This window comes from Hippoglossus stenolepis, chromosome 21, assembly GCF_022539355.2.
Source record: "Hippoglossus stenolepis isolate QCI-W04-F060 chromosome 21, HSTE1.2, whole genome shotgun sequence".
Classification (NCBI taxonomy): domain Eukaryota; kingdom Metazoa; phylum Chordata; class Actinopteri; order Pleuronectiformes; family Pleuronectidae; genus Hippoglossus; species Hippoglossus stenolepis.
In genome coordinates this window covers 3630225-3649243 of record NC_061503.1, presented here as the reverse complement: position 1 = coordinate 3649243, position 19019 = coordinate 3630225, and the positions used below count along the sequence as shown (strand labels likewise).

The 19019-nt window shown below is 42.4% G+C and overlaps 1 protein-coding gene across 1 annotated transcript in view; it reads left to right on the top strand.

The window, feature by feature from the left end:
- Positions 1-10249: 10249 nt before the first annotated feature.
- The window catches only part of LOC118100907 (dynein axonemal heavy chain 9), a 130459-nt gene continuing 121689 nt past the window's right edge, over positions 10250-19019 (top strand). The window contains 6 exon segments of the mRNA XM_047338422.1: positions 10250-10648; positions 14709-14905; positions 14992-15150; positions 16408-16538; positions 16701-16912; positions 18767-19000. Of these exon segments, the coding sequence (XP_047194378.1) occupies positions 10250-10648; positions 14709-14905; positions 14992-15150; positions 16408-16538; positions 16701-16912; positions 18767-19000 (1332 nt within the window).

The window sequence follows — 19019 nt, the reverse complement described above, 5'->3', positions numbered from 1 at the left end:
CAAACTGTTTCTTCTAATCAATGTTGTAAATACTGTTATTTTGATGATGTGTTCAATTACACGCTGCATCTATCACACTTCTGTCCATCCCGGGAGAGGGATCCCTCACATGTGGCTCTCTGAGGTCTCTACGTTTTTCCCCCTGTAAATAGTGTTTTTTTTTTGATAGTCGTTCCTTATTGTTGAGGGTTAAGGGCAGAGGATGTCGCACCTTGTTGAGCCCTGTGAGAGAAATTGTGATTTGTGAATATGGGCTGTACAGATACAATTTGATTGATCGAAAGAGAGATCTAAACAAAATGTCAAATGGTAAGCTCATAAATCATGTTCACCTTCATCCTTTTTCAAATGACAACTTAAAAAACACAACTCCTGACGCAATGACAAAAATCCTGTCGTATTAACTTGTCATTACTTATCTAAAGATAAGATAAGATAAGATAAACTGTATTGATCCCATACCAGGGAAATTCACTCGTTACAGCAGCTGATAGTCAGAATGAGGTCGACAAGAGAACATGTGAAATTATATAATAGCCAAATAAATGAAAATTTAATTTAGATAACATACACCTTTTAACACAGATGGAACATATTATTTGGAAGGTGATTGAGATTGCATGAGGATGTATACTGTATTTGTGCATTATGTGAGGAGATATTGAAATTAATAAATATTTTTCTACTATTTATACACAAATACAGCTGAAAATGTAGGAAAGAAAACTATACTTTATAAAACCATATATATTTATTCCAAATTGTTCTTTTTCGTTTTCTGAGCTTGTCTGTCCATAATACGTGGATAAAGTTATGTTACTACAAAAACAACATTCACAGAGATCAATAGACAGACTCCCGAATGTTAAAAACAAAACGCACAAACTAGGGCGAGTCCATGCACATATTTAACACAACTTACTTGCTGATTAGGTAAAAGTCCTGTTAATGTTTAACAATGGCCCAAGCGATGTTGCCACTGGGGTCTCCCAAACACAGCCAGCGACAAACCATTCAGGTTTCAACATCTTTATTGGTTAACAGGAGCAAACTTAAATTCAAACAACTAAACATACATTGTCCAGCAGCTTCTGCAGGCCTCGTGGCAGCTCAGCCCCGGAGCCATCATCGTTTGAGTCCTCAAAACACGTTTGGAGTTTCGGAGGAAAACAGTGCTGCAAATCCAATACAATTGAATCAGGGAACGTTTTTTTTTTGGCTGGAAACGCCTCACTGATGCGTTCACACAGTTGGGTCACTGCCGACCCATATAGTGCATTTCCATCCTCATCCCATATCACCTTTGACCAGTCTGAGCCCATCTTTACCCTCAACACTCTCCTTATTTCAAACACAGTCGATCTGAACTCTGCAGAAAACAATTAAATCTTCGCAGATTGTTTCTTGGTTCTGGCAAGTGAGTCGTGGCTGTGGACATGTCTGAGGTTGTCCAAGGTCTATGGACAAAAACTGTTTCCCCGTAGACTGTATTATTCCCTTTGTAAGATGGACTTGAAAGTGGTGGGTTAATAGCAGTGAGCCTGGACTCTCTGGGTCAGACGATTTGTTCTTCCTGAGTAGGCCTGGTATTGGCGGCCTCCTCTAATTCAGACAGAGGGTCCAGAGGCTGGCGTTGGAGGTCTGGACCATATGGTGGTGGAGCTGGTTCCGGGTGTTCAGCCTCAGCTGCTCCTGCGCCCCTCTGGTCTCGACTGTTGTTCTGACGGGGCGGCCTCCACAGGCGGGGCTGTGTCGAGGTCGGAGTCCTGTATCTTAACACGCTGAGACACACATTAATTCAACTTAATTCAACCACATACTATTTGCATACCAATCTCATTTAAAACAACTTCTCTTTTTCCTTTTCCCTTATCTTGTATCCTAACCTCAAATTGTCTTAAACTAAAACTCCTCAATTGCGGAAAACCACATTCAATTGCCATTTCTTTTAATTATTACTGACTCTTCATCATTATTAAATAACACAGCATTCCAATCGGGCCTGACTTTTTCATCATTTAATTGTTCTTTGCTTTTTGAATTTCCCATTTCGTGTTCTCAATCGCTTTTTCTTTAGTCACAATCAACATTTGCTTAAAGTTAAGCCTTTCCCTTTTTCTCAGCACCTTTACCTTGTTACCCGGTACCTTAATAAACCCAGATTATTTTTCTAGGTGTTAGAATCACTCATCAGTCACCAGAGAACTTCCAAAGTTCTCACTCAGGTCCCAGACAGGGAGGTGTGCTCTCTCTGTCCTAGGCTCTCAACGTATGCATGTGGAAGGCCAGGGAGGTCCCACAACAGAGCCATACCATCAAATGTAACTTTGCCGAGCCATATAAAGTTTTCTTCGAGGAAAGTGGTCTGGACTGAACTATAATTGTTGCAGCTGTGACCAATATTTCAGATTCTCACCTTTTAAGGTTCTTGGATCTCAGCGATGAGTCCAGTCCCCGAACTCAGGTCCTCTCGTCTCCAAACCCTTTGTGAGAGGTTGAGGCTGGACTTCTTTTCAGGATGATCAGTCACCGTCTCTGGGGCTCGGAAAAACTCACACGAGAGATCTCACTTCTGGCACCAAGTTTTGTGGTGGAAACCTGATACAAAATAAAAGATGAGGGTTAGGGTTAGGGTTAGCCCTTTTATTATAAACCTTTGCAAAGTGTCCCCACTGACAACAGAAGGTTTCCGAGTGGCACTGATTTAAAAACAGTGCCAATATTTATTAGAACACAGTGGGTGGATTTGAGATAAGCATAAAAGTCAAGGCTGTGAGTTATCAAAAAAAATTAGGAGTTGCAGCTTAGCCAGCTGGAACAATCATTATGTCTCACATTCAAGGCTAAATAATGAGAGAACGGTCAAGCTGACATACACACACAATAACTTAGTCACACACACACACAGCAAAAACGTTGCCTGCCACGCTGTTGCAGAGTGGTCCTCTGGTCAGAAGGTCGGGGGTTCGATCACAGACTTCTGGTATAAACTGTACTGTAAAGCACTTTAAGTGGTCATCAAGACTAGAAGTGTGCAATATAAATACAGACCGTTTACCATTTCCCTGTGTTTAGCACTCACATAAAGAAAGTTCACACCTGCCATTAAGGGTCTTCATGTTCTCCAGGTACTGTGGCTTCTTCCCACAGTCTGACATGCAGGTTAGCTTCAAAGGAAGATTCACTCTTTACCTACTCACCACTGTGCCGATGGAGGGGTGGGTGAAGTGTTTGAGTCCACAAAACACTTTTAGACATTTAGGCTAAAAGCGTGGTGTAAATGACCTCAGTTCGTGTCTTATATGAAATTCTGGGCTTACGGACACTTGCTCCAAATTACCCTTAGATGTGAATGGTGGTTTTTCTCAACATGCCAGCCCTGTACTGGACTCGCAGTGTGTCCATGGCTTCTTGCCCAATGTCAGCTGGGATTGGCTCCAGCCCCAACACTACCCTTAAAGGGAAGGGCATAAACATGGTTTCATTTGTTTTCATCTGAGCATTGTATATATGTGTCCACAATCATTGTCATATTAGTTCTTCTTTAGATGTCTTGCACGCAGTAGAGCACATACCTGCACCAAGGCCCAACAATTTATAAAACCACAATTAAAGTCACCAGATCTGGATTTTTATTTTGAGCTTCACCCAATTACACACACTCATCAATATCAGTCGCCTAAACATGCCAGATTTTTTATTTCATCAAGATTCAGGATTTATTCTCGGAGAAATCAAAGAAAACCTCCTATCTTGCAATGTTAAAGAAAGTGAAAATTAACTTCTGGATCCACACTGAATATAATGGGTTCTTCTCTGACCCACACTGCATCCTTCCACCAAGTTTCATGGTAATAAGTAGTTTTTGCATAATCCTGCTAACTAACAGACAGACATGCAGACGAAAACACAACATCTTTGGTGGATGTTATAACAATCGATTGTTCATTTATAATTAATGTCAAAATCTGATTTTGTTTTGTCACTCCAGATCTGGTAACCTGTGAGCAGAACTGAGTATTGATCAACAACTTTACCGATTGTTGTTCTCCAGCAGTCTTGCTTTAATTCCTCTGACTGATCTGAAAGTTGTGAGTAAGACCCTCCTGGTTTATGTGTTCCAGTATCCAGCCACCCAGCTGGACGTGGCCTTCCTCATATCAACGAGCGGGCGGCTCCTATGATTCTGAAATGGAAAGCCTGGCTGCGATGGTTCTCTTTGGTCTGTCATCTTAATCTTCAAAGTCCATTCAGAGGAACTGAACCTCCTTAGTTGCTGCTTCTGGACAATCTGAATGACTCATACCTTCAGTCACACACACACACACACACACACACACACACACACACACACACACACACACACACACACACACACACACACACACACACACACAAAGTCGATGCTGAAATGGAAGGAGGATAAACATGGTGACTCCTTGCTTCCGATTTCTGATCAGTGTTCAATCAGTGAAGCAAGCACCTTGTTTTTATCACAACTGATACTGAACGGAGTCATGATCTTGGAATTATTTGTAAAACTAGAATCTCTGTGATTGGTTCCCAGACAGTCAAATCCTCCCCAGGAAGATGTGAAGAACTTCCTCATTATTTCTAGAACAAGATAATGGAGATGAGACGGTTCATCCACACTTGGTTTAATATTTAATATGGTTGGTCCAGATATTTTAGCCATTTTATAATGCCTGGCTGTACGCAGGGAACACTTAAAGATATAACCTGTTGGATTCACTTGATGAAATCCTCCTAACAATTTGCACAATAACTTTTTAAGTACATTTTACAGCTGTAATATCCAGTACAACTCACTTGCCAGTATCAAGTAAAATTGACTTGCCATAAACCCAACATATCTGAAAAGTTTGAAGTAAATGTATCTTAAATAAACTATAGTCATACAATTAAAGTAGAGCATTTTAAACTTTAAACTGGAGGAGTAATTTAAATGGACACGTCTCCTACAGCGATACACATGCCAATACACATGTTAGACAGACAGGCACTTTATATGCTGCACAGTGAAGCACTAGCATCTTTTTTTTTTTACTTATTTCATACCTTTTGCTTGTTTTTATCCTAAATTTTAGTTTTTATTGCTAATGTGTTCTTGTTGCTCTCTTATTTCATGTCTTTGATTTAAGGGTCTGATCCAGGGTCAGATCCAGGTCCTCCTCCTTCACTATCAACGGCCGGGTCTACGCTGCCGCTGCATTGCCATGGAGACCGAGACACAATCAGTTCAGGCACTCATCGGGGACAGAGGAGCCAACATGGAGGAGGCTGCTCTTCATTGCTGACTTCGTTCTGAAGTCCCTCAAAGTCAAACAGGACAAGTGGCAGAAATGTGTCTCCAGCGAGGAGAACCGTCAGGTGCTGCAGGACTTGGATAGAGTCGAGCAGCGGAGCCTCTTGGTGTGTTTAACCTCCGGCTGTAGGCTCCAGGCCGCCGCCAGTTTCTCCTCCACGCCGCACAAAACCAAGGCTGTGTACTTTGTGAAGCAGGGAAACACTGCGCTCACTGCGGAGACCATGAGGGAGAAGTTGATTGAGAGACAGCAAGCTCAAATCGTGGCAGCGGCAGCTCCTAGAGGCAATTCCTGTGGCAACAGAAACTGCCACTGATTTGTAAAGGCAGCTGCCGCCATTTGAGGCAGCTGTCAGTTGTCACAGCTGTTTTGGGGCACTTACCACTGCTGCCACCCTGTTTGAGCGTAACTACCGCTGTTTGTGACTTATTGCCTAAGATTTATACGTAGTTCACTCAATGTTTATCAGCGTGTTACTGTTCTGAGCACCAAGAATAATTGATCTGTATTTCTCCACTTGTACAAGAGACAAGATCTTAGTCTATCTTTACTGCCTGCCGACGCTGGGCAAATGAAAGTGCTAGGGAGTTTGAGAATGCTTTTGAGGAGGTTGGGCAAATGGTGGGTGGATGGGAATCCTAGGAAAGTGGCACACTGTGTGTCAGTTTGATTCTCTCGCATTAGTTGCAGAGTTTTTGGTGTTCCATCTCCGGAACCTTCTCTAGGATTTTACTTCCTCCTCAAGTATGGGGCAGTGGTGGACTTTGGGAAAAATGAATGTAGGGTAATGGGTAAATCATTGCCCCTTATTGTGCGGGCAGATAAGGAAAAGCCACAAGCTGTCACAGGCCCCCTAGAAACCGTAATTCCCCCCGGCAGCAAAGCCATCATTACTTGTAGAGTAGAAAATGCTATCGGGCTTGTTCGAAAGGGAATTCTCGAGCCTGCTGAATCAGTGTAATGTTATGGTGGCACGGGTTGTCTGTAGGGTGGAACAGGGCATCCTGCCTGTTCGGGTCTTCAACGTAACCTATTACACTCTCACCTTGGAGGAAGAAACGAAAGTTGGGATGTTGCACACTGATCTTGCAGTAGGGAGTAAGGCAGAACACTTTGGGGGTGGCAGAGACGGGGGTGTTTCACGTTTATCAGCAACGACTGATAAGTTGTCAACACATCTTGGGCTACATCAGAAAGGTTTTGGGACCCCTGAATTGGCAGCCATCCGTGATTTGCTGTACCAGAATCTATCAGTATTCAGTTCAGGGGATAACGATTTGGGGAGGAAGCAGATTCAGAGGTGGAAAGCGCAGAGACCTTCAGCTGGGGCACCCGGGAAGGAGAGAGGCATCGCAGGAGAGGGCATCGGCCCCAAGCAGGTTGCCGGGGAAGGAGAGAGGCAGGGAGGACAGCAGACATTGCAGGAGACGCGCCAAGGACATCAGGTAGGGTTTAGACAGTGGTAGCAGGGAAACTAGAGTGCCTTTGTCCCCTCTCCAGCCTGTTGAAGAGGCTCTCCTGCAGTACGTAGAGACGCTTCACTGCATTGGACCGGCGGTGTTCCCCACAGCAGACTTTGACTGAAGCCGGACTAGCACTTAAGCACAGACCTCCCGGGGGAGGGTCCTGCACCCAGGGAGAGTTAAGTGGTTTTAATAGACTTGTTCTTTTTGAAGTAATGTGTGTTATGTCCTTTGTGATTTATGTTAAATGTTATTGATTTTGAAAGGGCTAGCTTAAAGCCTAGTACCATTGTGGGAGAAAACAGCTGAGGGACCTTGATTAGATCCTTAGGTGCCTTTGTATGTGGCCTGATAGCACGTGCAAGTTTGTAGTGTGAAGGGAGTTTACTGTGTTGTAATATTGTGTGTTGTGCCCTGAGGGGGTGTAATTCCTGTTTGGGTTGCAGTGCTGTATTAGGTTGCAGTGTTCTAATATTGTGTAACTCCCATGTGCTGTGATTTAGATTGGCAGTGCCCTTACACTAGTTGTCTGCCCATATGGGTGGCACTTGGGGGGAGTCTAGTACCCAGACTGTGATCAATTAACCCTGTGTGCAAAGCCGTGGCTGTATGAATTTATTAATAATATTAATAAAGGTTATCATTTCCTGATACTCCTCTTCCTTTTATTGTGTACGCAGTACACTCATTCTGTGTGCAGGCTCTCTTTGTTCTCACATCCAAGACAAGGTTTATTACAATATTTGAATGTGGCCAAATTCCCCAATAAATATTTTCTTTACTAAATATTTAGATATATTGGGTTTCATCTGAAAGAAATGTTTTGGGGTGTAGTTAAACTTTATTAAGATTTTTTAAAGCATTTTATGGGCCCATGCAATGTTAATTCTTATATTTGCTCTACTGATCATTTAAAAGACGTGCTTCTGCCACACTTCAGACTCCTAACAGCGACACAGAACAGATGACATAATAATATTTTTTTCAAAGCCAAAGAAATCCAGTCACGATGGAAAAAGAAGTGAGACTAGTCAGCACATAATGTAGATGAGGGCTTGGGCTACTCACACTAGGTTTCCCATTACCATCTGTACATTCCGGTACAAAATACATGTATATTTATGTAGCCTTTTGTGCATATCTTTATCTGATTCAATATCTGGTCTTTTTCAGCAGATATGCCAATCAGATCGTTTTTGGAATGGATTTAGTTAGTTTCCATTTGTCTCCAAAATTAGAGGAAAAGGTCTTTACTTCACTTGTCTTTGGTCTAGCAGCTTGAGGTGACGCAGTAGAGACAATTTCAAGGTGTGTCAGCCTATGGTGTTTTATATTTCAAATACTAAGTCAGTTGTAGAGATCCACAGAACAGTCTCAGGGCAAATCATGTCAAGACTGCCAGGGTGATGTAACCAGTTTCTGATGCCAACGGGAATGGTGTGTCTTTCTGTGTAATGACCTTTATCCAGACATCATTTTCAGATGTTGATAGAGAGTTGGATGTCAATGGAACATGATTCTTAAAGAGTGTGTAGAATTTAGTGACATAAAGTGATGAAGTTGCATGTTGCAGCTGAATACCCCTCACCTCATCCTCCCCTTCCAAACATGAAAGAGAACCTGTGGTAAACTCCCGTCTAGGCTACTACAAGAAACATGGCGGCCCCCATAGAGTGGACCCCCCCTGATGTAAATATAAATAATTTCAATATAGAGGGCCCATTCTAGGGTACATAAAACAACAATTTGTGTAATTTAGATGAAACACACTTGGATTATTTATATAAAATTTCTGTCAATCGATCCCTTTCACCTAAATCTTACACACTGAACCTTTAATGACTGAAACTGGAACCCTGCTTTCTTTTCAATGAGTTACATAAAAAATACTTTTTCTATGACTTTACTTCTCTGTCTGAAATGATGATGGTGAGAAGCTGTTACCAATGTATCATTAGCCAATTAATGTTGGTGCCTTTTTAACTTCAAAGATTTTTTTCTATTAAATTCACTTTAACCCAGTCCATACTACAATACCCTGCTATCTTTGACACGTTAGACCTGCTGCTTGTGTCTGTTATTGCTCTGTAGCCCTTTGTAAGGTCCCATTATTAACATTTACCTTCACTGACACAATATGTCATTACAATAGACAATGCTTTAATTTAATGCTTCGATTTAGTTATTATGATCTGCATTTGCACAAATTACTCAAACATAGAAAAAAAAGCACAAAAAGTGCTGCTAATAGATGCACTGTACGAATGTGTGTGTGAAACGGTGAATGGAAAACTGTACTGTAAAGCGCTTTGAGTGGTCATCAAGACTAGAAAAGCTCTATATAAATACAAACCATTTTACCATAAAAAAAAATACAAGGCGATTATTTACACAATTTGAATGTCTATCTGTCATTAACTTATTTTTCAAGTTGTACTTGGTAACCCTAGTGGAGATGTACTTGAAATTACTGGTTAGCCAGTAAAGTATAAATAACAGTTTGCTTCAATATCAGTACATTTCACTTCATTTTAACAGGATAAGCCAGCCTGTATCAATATTGCTGTCCATGTAGCCATTGTCAGTTAACTGAATTCATACAAATACTGAAGACATGAGAATAAAACTTGGTTAAAAGAAATAGGTCAGTAGCTGTTTGTTGTGTACAGCTTCGTTTTTCATTTGTCTATATGCACTGATGCTTTTACACAATAGAAGTTCATAAGTCATAAAAAATATATTGAAGTTGAAGGAGTAACAATAAGTCTAGTGTATTTAACTAAGAGTCCTTGGAGAATGCCTATGAAACATTTGGGCCAAAGTCAACTTATGATACTAAATAAAAATGTAAATGGTTTAAGCAATTGGAAAGTAACATTTTTTGAGTCTCTCTTTGCTGTCTTGTAACACAAAAACACTGAATACATTTATTCAGCCTAGCGAGAACATATATATAAATGGAGAGTGTGTCTGGTCCTAGGACCAGACACACCAGACACACTTCATTTTGAGTCCAACCCCCCCGAGAGCTAACAAACTATCTAATAAACTTTCATAAACCAGTATATAGATATATATACGGATAAAGCTGTTTGTATCAATCACAAACAGCTTTAGTTACTCTAAGACAGTGTGGCAACGAAGGCAGCTGCCTTTAAACAGTTTGGCAACAAAGGCAGTTGCCTCTAACCAGTAGGACAACAAAGGCAGCTGCCTGATGTGTAAAGGCAGATGCCTTTCAAGAGTGTGGCAACAAAGGCAGCTGCCTTTACACATCGGAAGTGCCTCCACAAGCTACCGCTGCCACGATTTGAGCTTGCCCTTACTGGAGAGACCCACGATTTGAGCTTGCCCTTACTGGAGAGACCCACGATTTGAGCTTGCCCTTACTGGAGAGACCCAAGATTTGAGTTTGCCCTTACTGATCAACGACCGGGTCTACGCTGCTGTTGGGTTACCATGGCGACCGAGACACAATCAGATCAGGCAGGGGGAAAAGGAGCCAACACAGAGGCGTCACCTGTCGAGGATCGGAGGCTGGTCTTCATCGCCGACTTCGTGCTGAAATCCCTCAAAGTCAAACAGGACAAGTGGCAGAAATGTGTCTCCATCGAGGAGAACCACCAGGTGCTGCAGGACTTCCTGGACAGAGCCGAGCGGCGGAGCCTATTCGTGTGTTTAACCGCCGGCGGGACGCTCCAGTCCGCCACCTGTCTCTCCTCCTCGTCACCAGGAACCAAGGCTGTGTACTTCATGAAGCGGGAAAACACTGCGCTCACTGTGGAGACCATGAGGGAGAAGTTGAACTGTGGGCACATGCCCTCCAACCCGCTGGATCTCTTATCCGCCATAGCTAAGGTGAGCAATGGGTTCTCTGTGCGGTTGGGGACTGGCTTCATGAACTGACTGTGAAGTTTGTACATCACTCCAAATCAGTCATCCAAGTACATTTGATCAAGTACCAGGTATAAGTACTACAGTCAGTAAAGACTTAAGTATTTAGCAGATTTGAAAGATAAATACCAACTCTGCCTGTAACCGTCAAAATCGAATTAACCGACAATCCAAAGCTAACCAGTTACCCCTGCTAACCCCTGCTTACTGATACAAAGAGAGGGATGGGGACTCCATTTATTGCATTAGTTTCTGGAAAGTAACTAAGTACTTTTACTCAACTACTGTTTTATGCTATGTACTTGTATGTGGAACGCAAATCTCGCAAACAGGCAACCAGCACTCTGTTGTGGTCAGTGTGGGTAGTTCAGCCAAAAATGAAAGTTCACTCATTATCTACTCACCACCATGCTGATGGAGGGTTGGGTGAAGTGTTTGCGTCCACAAAACATCAGTGTGATGAGAACTACCTAAAATGACAGAAAACAACTTTTAGAAAAAATGATTTAACGTGAAGTCGCTTAATGTCCTTTTTCCATGTTCTAATCCCCTCGAAACACTTTTGCTTCACTCTTGGGAAGAAGTCATGTTATCTATATTATATATATGGGTGGAACTATAAAATATAGAGCTTGTTAGTAGCAAATTAGGCATATAAATAAAACAAGTAATTGTAAATATACATACATATAAATGGTTCTCTTTCTTAGCATTAGTTTCGATGTCTCACTATGGGATACACCCCCTCGTGCATGTTCACAGAAGCACTTATACCAATTCGCCAGCCCTGAGTGGCTGGCAGTCGTGACGTCCGCGTCAAGGTGCCACTCCTTAAATAAGGCTGACGTGGCATCACATGTCATTAAAACATCTCTTCACGAACAAGCTAGTCTGATCCGCGTTGATGCTAACTAGCTACTGTCCATAGAACAGAGCTAACACCTCCATCGCTGGATGCTAGTGGTAAGGGACGCTAATCCGACTGCCTTCACCATAGGTAGTTTTATTAAAACTAGCTAGCGTGTTAACTTCCTAGCAAGCTAACTGCACCGGGAGCCTGCGGTCACCACAGTGCCTACCATCGGAGCCAGCTAACAGAGTTATCACTCCAGATAATTCGCTTCCCTTTAGCACACCAATCTAAATGGTCCAAGCTGCAAAGCTTCCCTCCACCTCGGAGCAAGGCGATGCCCGTCGCCTGTGCACCTGTGGAAATACAATTTCGAGCAAGGACACCAGGTCTGCTTGCGTGTTTCGGGCTGCATCACGCTTCACAGCGAAGAGTCTCCGCTGACAACTAGCATGCCCGATCCTTTCCAGTGCCACTACCGAGGAACCCCCACCCGGTATGTATGAGAACAACATAGCCGACGTGCCAGAAAGTTCTGCGTGGGGTGAGATCACCATATTCCCGCGCTTTTGCCTACCCGTCCAGTGTTGCACTGTACAGGCAGCGGGGAAGTGCATGTCGATGTTGGTATTACCAGAAAGGACAAGATGGTTTAATCTGAAGTGAGGACGTTCAATACGACCACGGTGCCGTATGTATATCAATCGTTCTCCACAGTTACACAATCTTGCACGCAGACTGATATTATGGGGCGAGGTGCATCTCCTCACCGTGAGAGTGACCCACATTCCCGGGATTTAGAATCTGGGTGCGGACCTTTTGTCCAGGGGAAATCCTCTCTATGAGAAGTGGACACTTCATCCAGCTGTAGTAGATCAGATTTGGTCCCGTTTTCCACTGTTCGTCTCCCTGCATGACCAAAGCGCACCGCTGGGGGTGGATGCGTTAACACACGAGTGGCTGCCCGTCCCGCTCTACGCGTTTCCACCTCTGGCGTTGATTCCACCGACATTGCTGAGGGTGCGGGAGAATCGCCTGTCACTGATTTTGATCGCCCCCTAGCTGGCCGTCCATGCACTGGCTGGCGGAAGTGAAACAGCTCCTCCACGGTCACTAATTACCTCTCCTGCTGGGCAGAGACCTGCTCTCCTAAGCGCGCGGACAGATATTTCACCGTCATCCAGAGCGGCTCGCCCTGTGGGTTTGGCCCGTGAGTGGTTTAATCGTGAGTGTTGGTAACACAATTCAGAATGCCAGAGCATCATCCACTAGGTCTCTCTATGACTGTAAGTGGAGAATGTTTAAGGATTAGTGTGCTAAGGCACAGGAAATCCCTTTTTGATGTCAAGTTGGTAAAATCCGGTCCTTCCTGCAGGACTTAATTGATGAAAAGAGGGCATTTTCTTTTAATTGGCAGCTATTTCTGCTAGCTATGTTAGATTTGATGGAAAACCAGCAGGCCAACACCCCCTGGTTTGTCGTTTTAGGAGATTGCTGCCCATCAGTAACCCTATGTCACCATCTTCGGATCTAACAGTGGTGCTGGGAGCCCTCTTTAGTCACCCGTTTGAACCACTGGATAACGTGGACATGAAAACATTATCCCTGAAGTTGGCTCTGTTATTGGCTTTGGCTACAGCTAAACGTGTCAGTGATATTTACCCTTTATCTGTACATTCAGCATTTATGCGGTTCACCCCAGGGAACCTTGGGGCCGAATCCTGCATTTGTTCCCAAGGTTGTTAATCCATGCGCCCCAGTGGAAATGTCAGCTTTTTAGCCTCCACCCTATGGTTGTGCAGAACAGCAGCGGTTACAAATGCTGTGCCCTGTCCCTGCTTTACACACATATGTGGAGAGGACAAAAAGTTTTAGGAAAGGGGATCAGTTGTTTGTGTCCTGGGCTATGCCCCACTGGGGCAAACCTATCACCAAACAAAAACTTTCTCACTGGATAGTGGACGCCATTGTGATGGCCTACTCCAGCTTGGGCCTCCAGGTTCTGACTGGTTTACCGGCACTTTCTACTAAAGGTTGAGCGACCTCTTGGGCCCTGTTCAAGGGAGTCTCTATCCAAGACATTTGTGCAGCAGATAGCTGGCCTCATCCACTCCCTTCTGCGTGAAGGGGGGTCTGGCGGTCAGTCGTTGAGATAAGCTTGCTGGCAATATGGGAGTCTCCATATACCATAGTCAGACATCGAAATGAATGCTAAGAAAGAGAACTTTAGGTTACTGTTGTAACCCCGGTTCTCTGAGTCGCATGCGTGAGATGTCTCACCAGACCGTCCTTCTTGCTGCTGGGGTAAAGCGAGAAGAGGTGTGCTTGTTTTTGAATGACGTGTGACCCCACACAGCCACATTAAAGGTGCGGCACCTTGACGCAGACGTCAAAACTGCCAGCCACTCAAGACTGGCGAATTGGTATATGTGATTCTATGAATACGCGCAAGGGGCGTATCCCATATTGAGACATGTCATTACTGCTACTCAGAGAAGAGGGGTTACGCCAGTAACCTTAAGATTTGTGTATGAAAATTAATTACATCATTCTTTGTAATCAACACTTAGAATGTGTATCTTAAATTATATATAGTTTGTAGTACTTATTTTAGATGTGATAAGAATTCTGGACTCTTGCTGAAATGGACTATATTTCACATTGTGCTATCACTTCTTTCAGTTCTTTCACCAAATGCTTGCATTAACTTTGCAGATACATTTTATTTTATTTATCTTTTAATTTGTTATATTTGTGCATTATATATTTAATTATTTAGATATTCACTTAAATTTTAGATTTAGCTTGATTAAGCACATATTAACTCAATAAAATAAATACAAATCTTAATATATTATGTATTTTCTTGATCCAGTCACTGTGGATTGTGGGTATTAGGTGGACTACAGTTCTAAATAACAAAGCTCATGCAATGAAAACATTTACTTCAATAATGAAGACCTACAACAAGATTTTAAATTTGCATTAAAACAAAATAGGGGACTTCAAGAAGTTAGGTATCTTAGTCTAAAACTCATTAATTAAGCACAAACCTATTCCCGCAGACCTTGTAAAGGATCTGGATGTTTCCTCCACCACTTGATACATTGAAAGTTTTTTCCAAAGCAAATATTTTTCTGCATTAAAAACTCTTATTTCCTTACCCGTTCACAGCTGCTGGACATGCTGGTGTCTAACAGTAGCAACCACACTGAATGGCCACCGGGAGTGTGTGACGATGTCGTGCAAAACGTCCACTCCCTCAAGAACGATGTGTTTGTGGTGTCAGGCCAAGTCCAAGGCAAGACACTGCTGCCTCTCCCCATGGACTTCGAGAGAGTGGAGCAAGCCGCCCTGGAGATGGGCAAAAGGTAAACAAACAGCTGGGACATAAAGGTTCGTGTCAATGCATCATTTCTCCTGCTTGTACATTCTAATGGTTTTTGAAACCACACAGGGGGGGAATGGTGGAAAGATGCATCACCCACTGCTTGGAGTCAGCAGTGATTGAGTGGAGCCGTCAGATCTCTGTCGTCCTGAAGATAGACTCCTCTGGGGATCTGCTGGAAGGCAAAAACCCCACACCTGACACAGAGCTGCTCTTCTGGAAGAACAGGTCAGCACCTCAGTTATTACAGACACAAAGTATCCACTGGCAGCTCCTCAGCTCCACTTGTTCCAGGGAGGAGATTGTGTGTAAATAACACAATGTCCCTGTAGGACCTCAAAGTTGGTTCGTTTTTTTCATAATTTTTGCTGATGCTACTAATTGTTTTGATTTTCAGAGCACACTAGCGCTGTCAAGGGACAAAAGCAATTTGGTGCTCTCTTCTTTTTTATACTAACGTAGCAGAATTACATCTTGAAGAAGTTTGTTCTGTTAAGGCTGCTGCACTTTAGAGGATATTAGGGCCTGATCTTAGACCCCATTTGCCCCTTCCAACAATCGTGGAGGCGTTCCCGACTGGAGGTCACTCTGTGCTGATTATCTCCCCAAATAATCCTGAAGTTTGGGGTTTTACAAAATATTTGTACTGTTACCGATTCAGTCGGAACCTCATCACATAAATATCAAACATACAACGACAGAAACCCACAATAGCAGGAGAGAGTGAAAGAGAGCGTGCATTGACCTGGAAGTGTCACCAACCAGATGTTAGGTACTTGTACAGTTGTGACTAAAAACAATACATTTCCAGCTCGTGCTGCAAAATATATATACGCCTTCTCAGCCAGGACTGCATCCATAGTTGTAGACAAACAGAGCACACGACGTTGGTCCTCCTCCATGTTTTTTTTTCTTTAATCACGTAAATGTTCCACACTCCAGCTCAGAAGGTGGAGGTAATGCACCTAACAATAGTTTGCCAAACGCCATTAAAATACAACTGAGAGAGGAAGAACAAAATTTCGCAAATTTCTGTGAGATTTCAAGTCTCTGGAATTGCCAATGTTAAATCGTTTCATACAAACGGCAAGTGTGTGGTCTGACCTTCTCGCACACATCCCCCAGTGTGTGTGTTCTGAAGATTACGACATTAAAAATCGGTTAAATCTGTCATTATGTCTCTCATCTCCCACATTTCTAAAATGGTCAAGAGTTAAAAATCCTGCTGTGTGCAGCAGCCCTCATCTGTTTTTTACGTTCAAACTTAACCTGGTTATAAAATAAAAGTTTACTATTAAGAGGAGATTTACATGCCAATCCTCCTAGAGCAGACACTGATCCTTCAAATTAGGTAATTTTTATCAGAACAGAACATATAAACGAGTTTTAAAGAGTTTTAAAAGTAAGTTGTGCAACAATCCAGTGTTTTTTTTTAAATGTGACAGGAACCTTTTTGTCCTCCATCTTTCTTTTTCCCACTTGAAGATATGCAGATTTGGATGGTATCCATTCCCAGTTAACATCCTCCAAAGTGAATAAGATGGGGAAGCTGTTGGAGGCTGCGGAGAGCAGCTATTTCCCTGCTTTTACAAACATGCAACAGAACGTTTCTGCAGGTAATGAATCTGTACATCTGACCTGAGAGAAACATGTAATTAGTCTTGGGTCTCTGAGGTGCAGCGTGTATCTGGTTGAGGCATGATTTGAGATGATTCATCACCATCTTCTTTTTCACACGTGGTGGTTGAACTGACTTTGATCACATTTTCACTTGCCAGCCTTGGAAGAAGCAAAGGACATCAGCATCTACTTGATGCCCCTCAAGGGCCTGTTTGAGGACATGGAGAGCATGGAGTTTCCTGAAGTCAGACGTCAGATTGGCCCTTTGATGCACACAGTGTGCCTGGTGTGGGCAAACTCCAGACACTACAACACACCACAACGCCTCATCCTTCTGTTGCAGGAGACCTGCAACCTCCTCATACAGCAGGTCAGCAGCAGTTATACCTTTCTTTGTTTTATTTTTGTTGTAAAGATTTGAGACGTAACTATATGGATATTAGGTAATAATAGTAATTAGGGAGTAAAAGATTACCAGCATCGATTTATCAGCCAATGAATATGAAGCTTGAGATTTTATAATTCAACCATAGCCTTTATTATAAATAACTATAAATATAAGACAACTTAAATACAACAAAATATCTAAAACTTAAATTACAAAAACATAATATACTTAAAAAAATTTAAAATAATATAATTGTATCTATAAATATATATATAATTTTTATTATCATTTTACATAAAATGTAAAATAATAATAAATGCAGATTTTTCTCCATTGTTTATTCTGCACAATGATAAAACATAAACGCCAGCAGTGATATGTCTGCGAAAGGCCAACCAATATATTAGTCGGGCTCAAATAACAATCTTTGTTGCTCATTAGTTATCACCGTTGTGTTTCTGACCTGTAATCGTCAGATGTCACCTTTCAGTACAAAGTAGGTGAGTGCTGGTTTTTGGTTGGATTTCCTGTTGATGAAGTTTCACTTTCTGTGGGTTAAGAATGCTTTTTTCTGTCTAGTTCAGTTCCTCTGTGTTCAGTTTATTGGACACAAAAGTAATTTTGCTGAAAATGCACAGTGCATCAGAAAAGTTTTCCCGGAAAGACTAACAAGCCAGCAGTGTTAGATTAACCCTCTAGCGGGGCATTTGACAAACGTTTTCACAAGCCTCTCCAAAGTTCCTCTCTCTCTCTTTGAATTGTGTATCCTGGGACATTTATGTGACACAGCGGTTTACAGAGGGCAGTCTCAATTTACTTCAGTCCTTCCTGGAAAACATATCCTACCCATGATGTCCGTGTGTGAGTTGGTGTGACATAGGCTATCAAAGTTATCTACCTACTTAAACGCATGTGATGAATTCCATATGAATACAAATTGAATCAACATGCATCCAGCACTCTGAAGCAGGCAGTGGGGGCGGGACATAAACCAGGTAGGATGAACACAAAGTTTTCTAACTCCACTCTGCACCATAGACTGCACACACCACGTCCAGATCGCAAACAATAACAACGTGAAAGTATATTGTAGGTGTGCTTGAGGAGTAGGAGTAAGAAGTAGGCTCTGGAGCATTACCACAGGCCAAGCCAACATCCAAGTCCACACAGATATGTTTAGAACAGGAACTGCACTAGTGTAAAAACGATAATAACAATAAAATAAAGGGTTATTTGCTTTCTTGCCAGGAGTTGGATAAGAATATCGATACCACTCTCAATGTATTTGTTAAGTATTTAGCTAGTACCAGGAGGATGGTTGGCTTAGCTTTAGCATAAATGATGAAAGAAATCAAGCATTCTAAGGGACTGATATGCGACTGCAGCCAAATGTATGGGATGTCGCTTATTGTCACCTATAGGGAGTTGCATTATGCTGTCTTTATGCTTTAGCACATTTGTATTGTAAGCCCAACTAAGATAAACTTAGATGCTGTTTTAGTTACCCCCATCTTCTGGAATAGGTGTAAGGGCCTTAACATAGTTTTTACATATTACAAAGGCTTTTTTTCAAAGTGTCTTAATGAGCCTTTCAGAGAAAATCACAACAATCCACACTAATTCCATTCATCACTTGTGCCCTAAAATATCTTTGCTAAGCTAGCATTTGTGCAATGATTATGATATAAGAGCTAACATTGTACAAGTCTGTGTTTGGCACATAATGAGGAGGTTACTTTGGGCTTAATAGAATCCATTCCATTGCGTATAATTGAGATGAGGCTCTGTGAGTTGGAATCCAAACTTACTGTAGCTGCTACTCCTCTGCAACACCAGGCCCAGGTGTTTCTAGTTCCAGATGAGATTCTGAAAGGAGAGGTCTCTGAGAGTCTCCTGATGGTGGAGACTTGCCTGGAGATCCTGCAGCTCTTCAGGACCACTTACGAGGACCGCAGGGTCAATCTGACCGAGTACCAGAGGGCCGGGAAATTGGTTAAGCCTTGGGACTTTTCTCCGCTTTTGGTCTTCTCAAGATTTGACTGCTTTATCGACAGAATCCAGGCCATTAAGGTGAGTATTTAATCAAAGG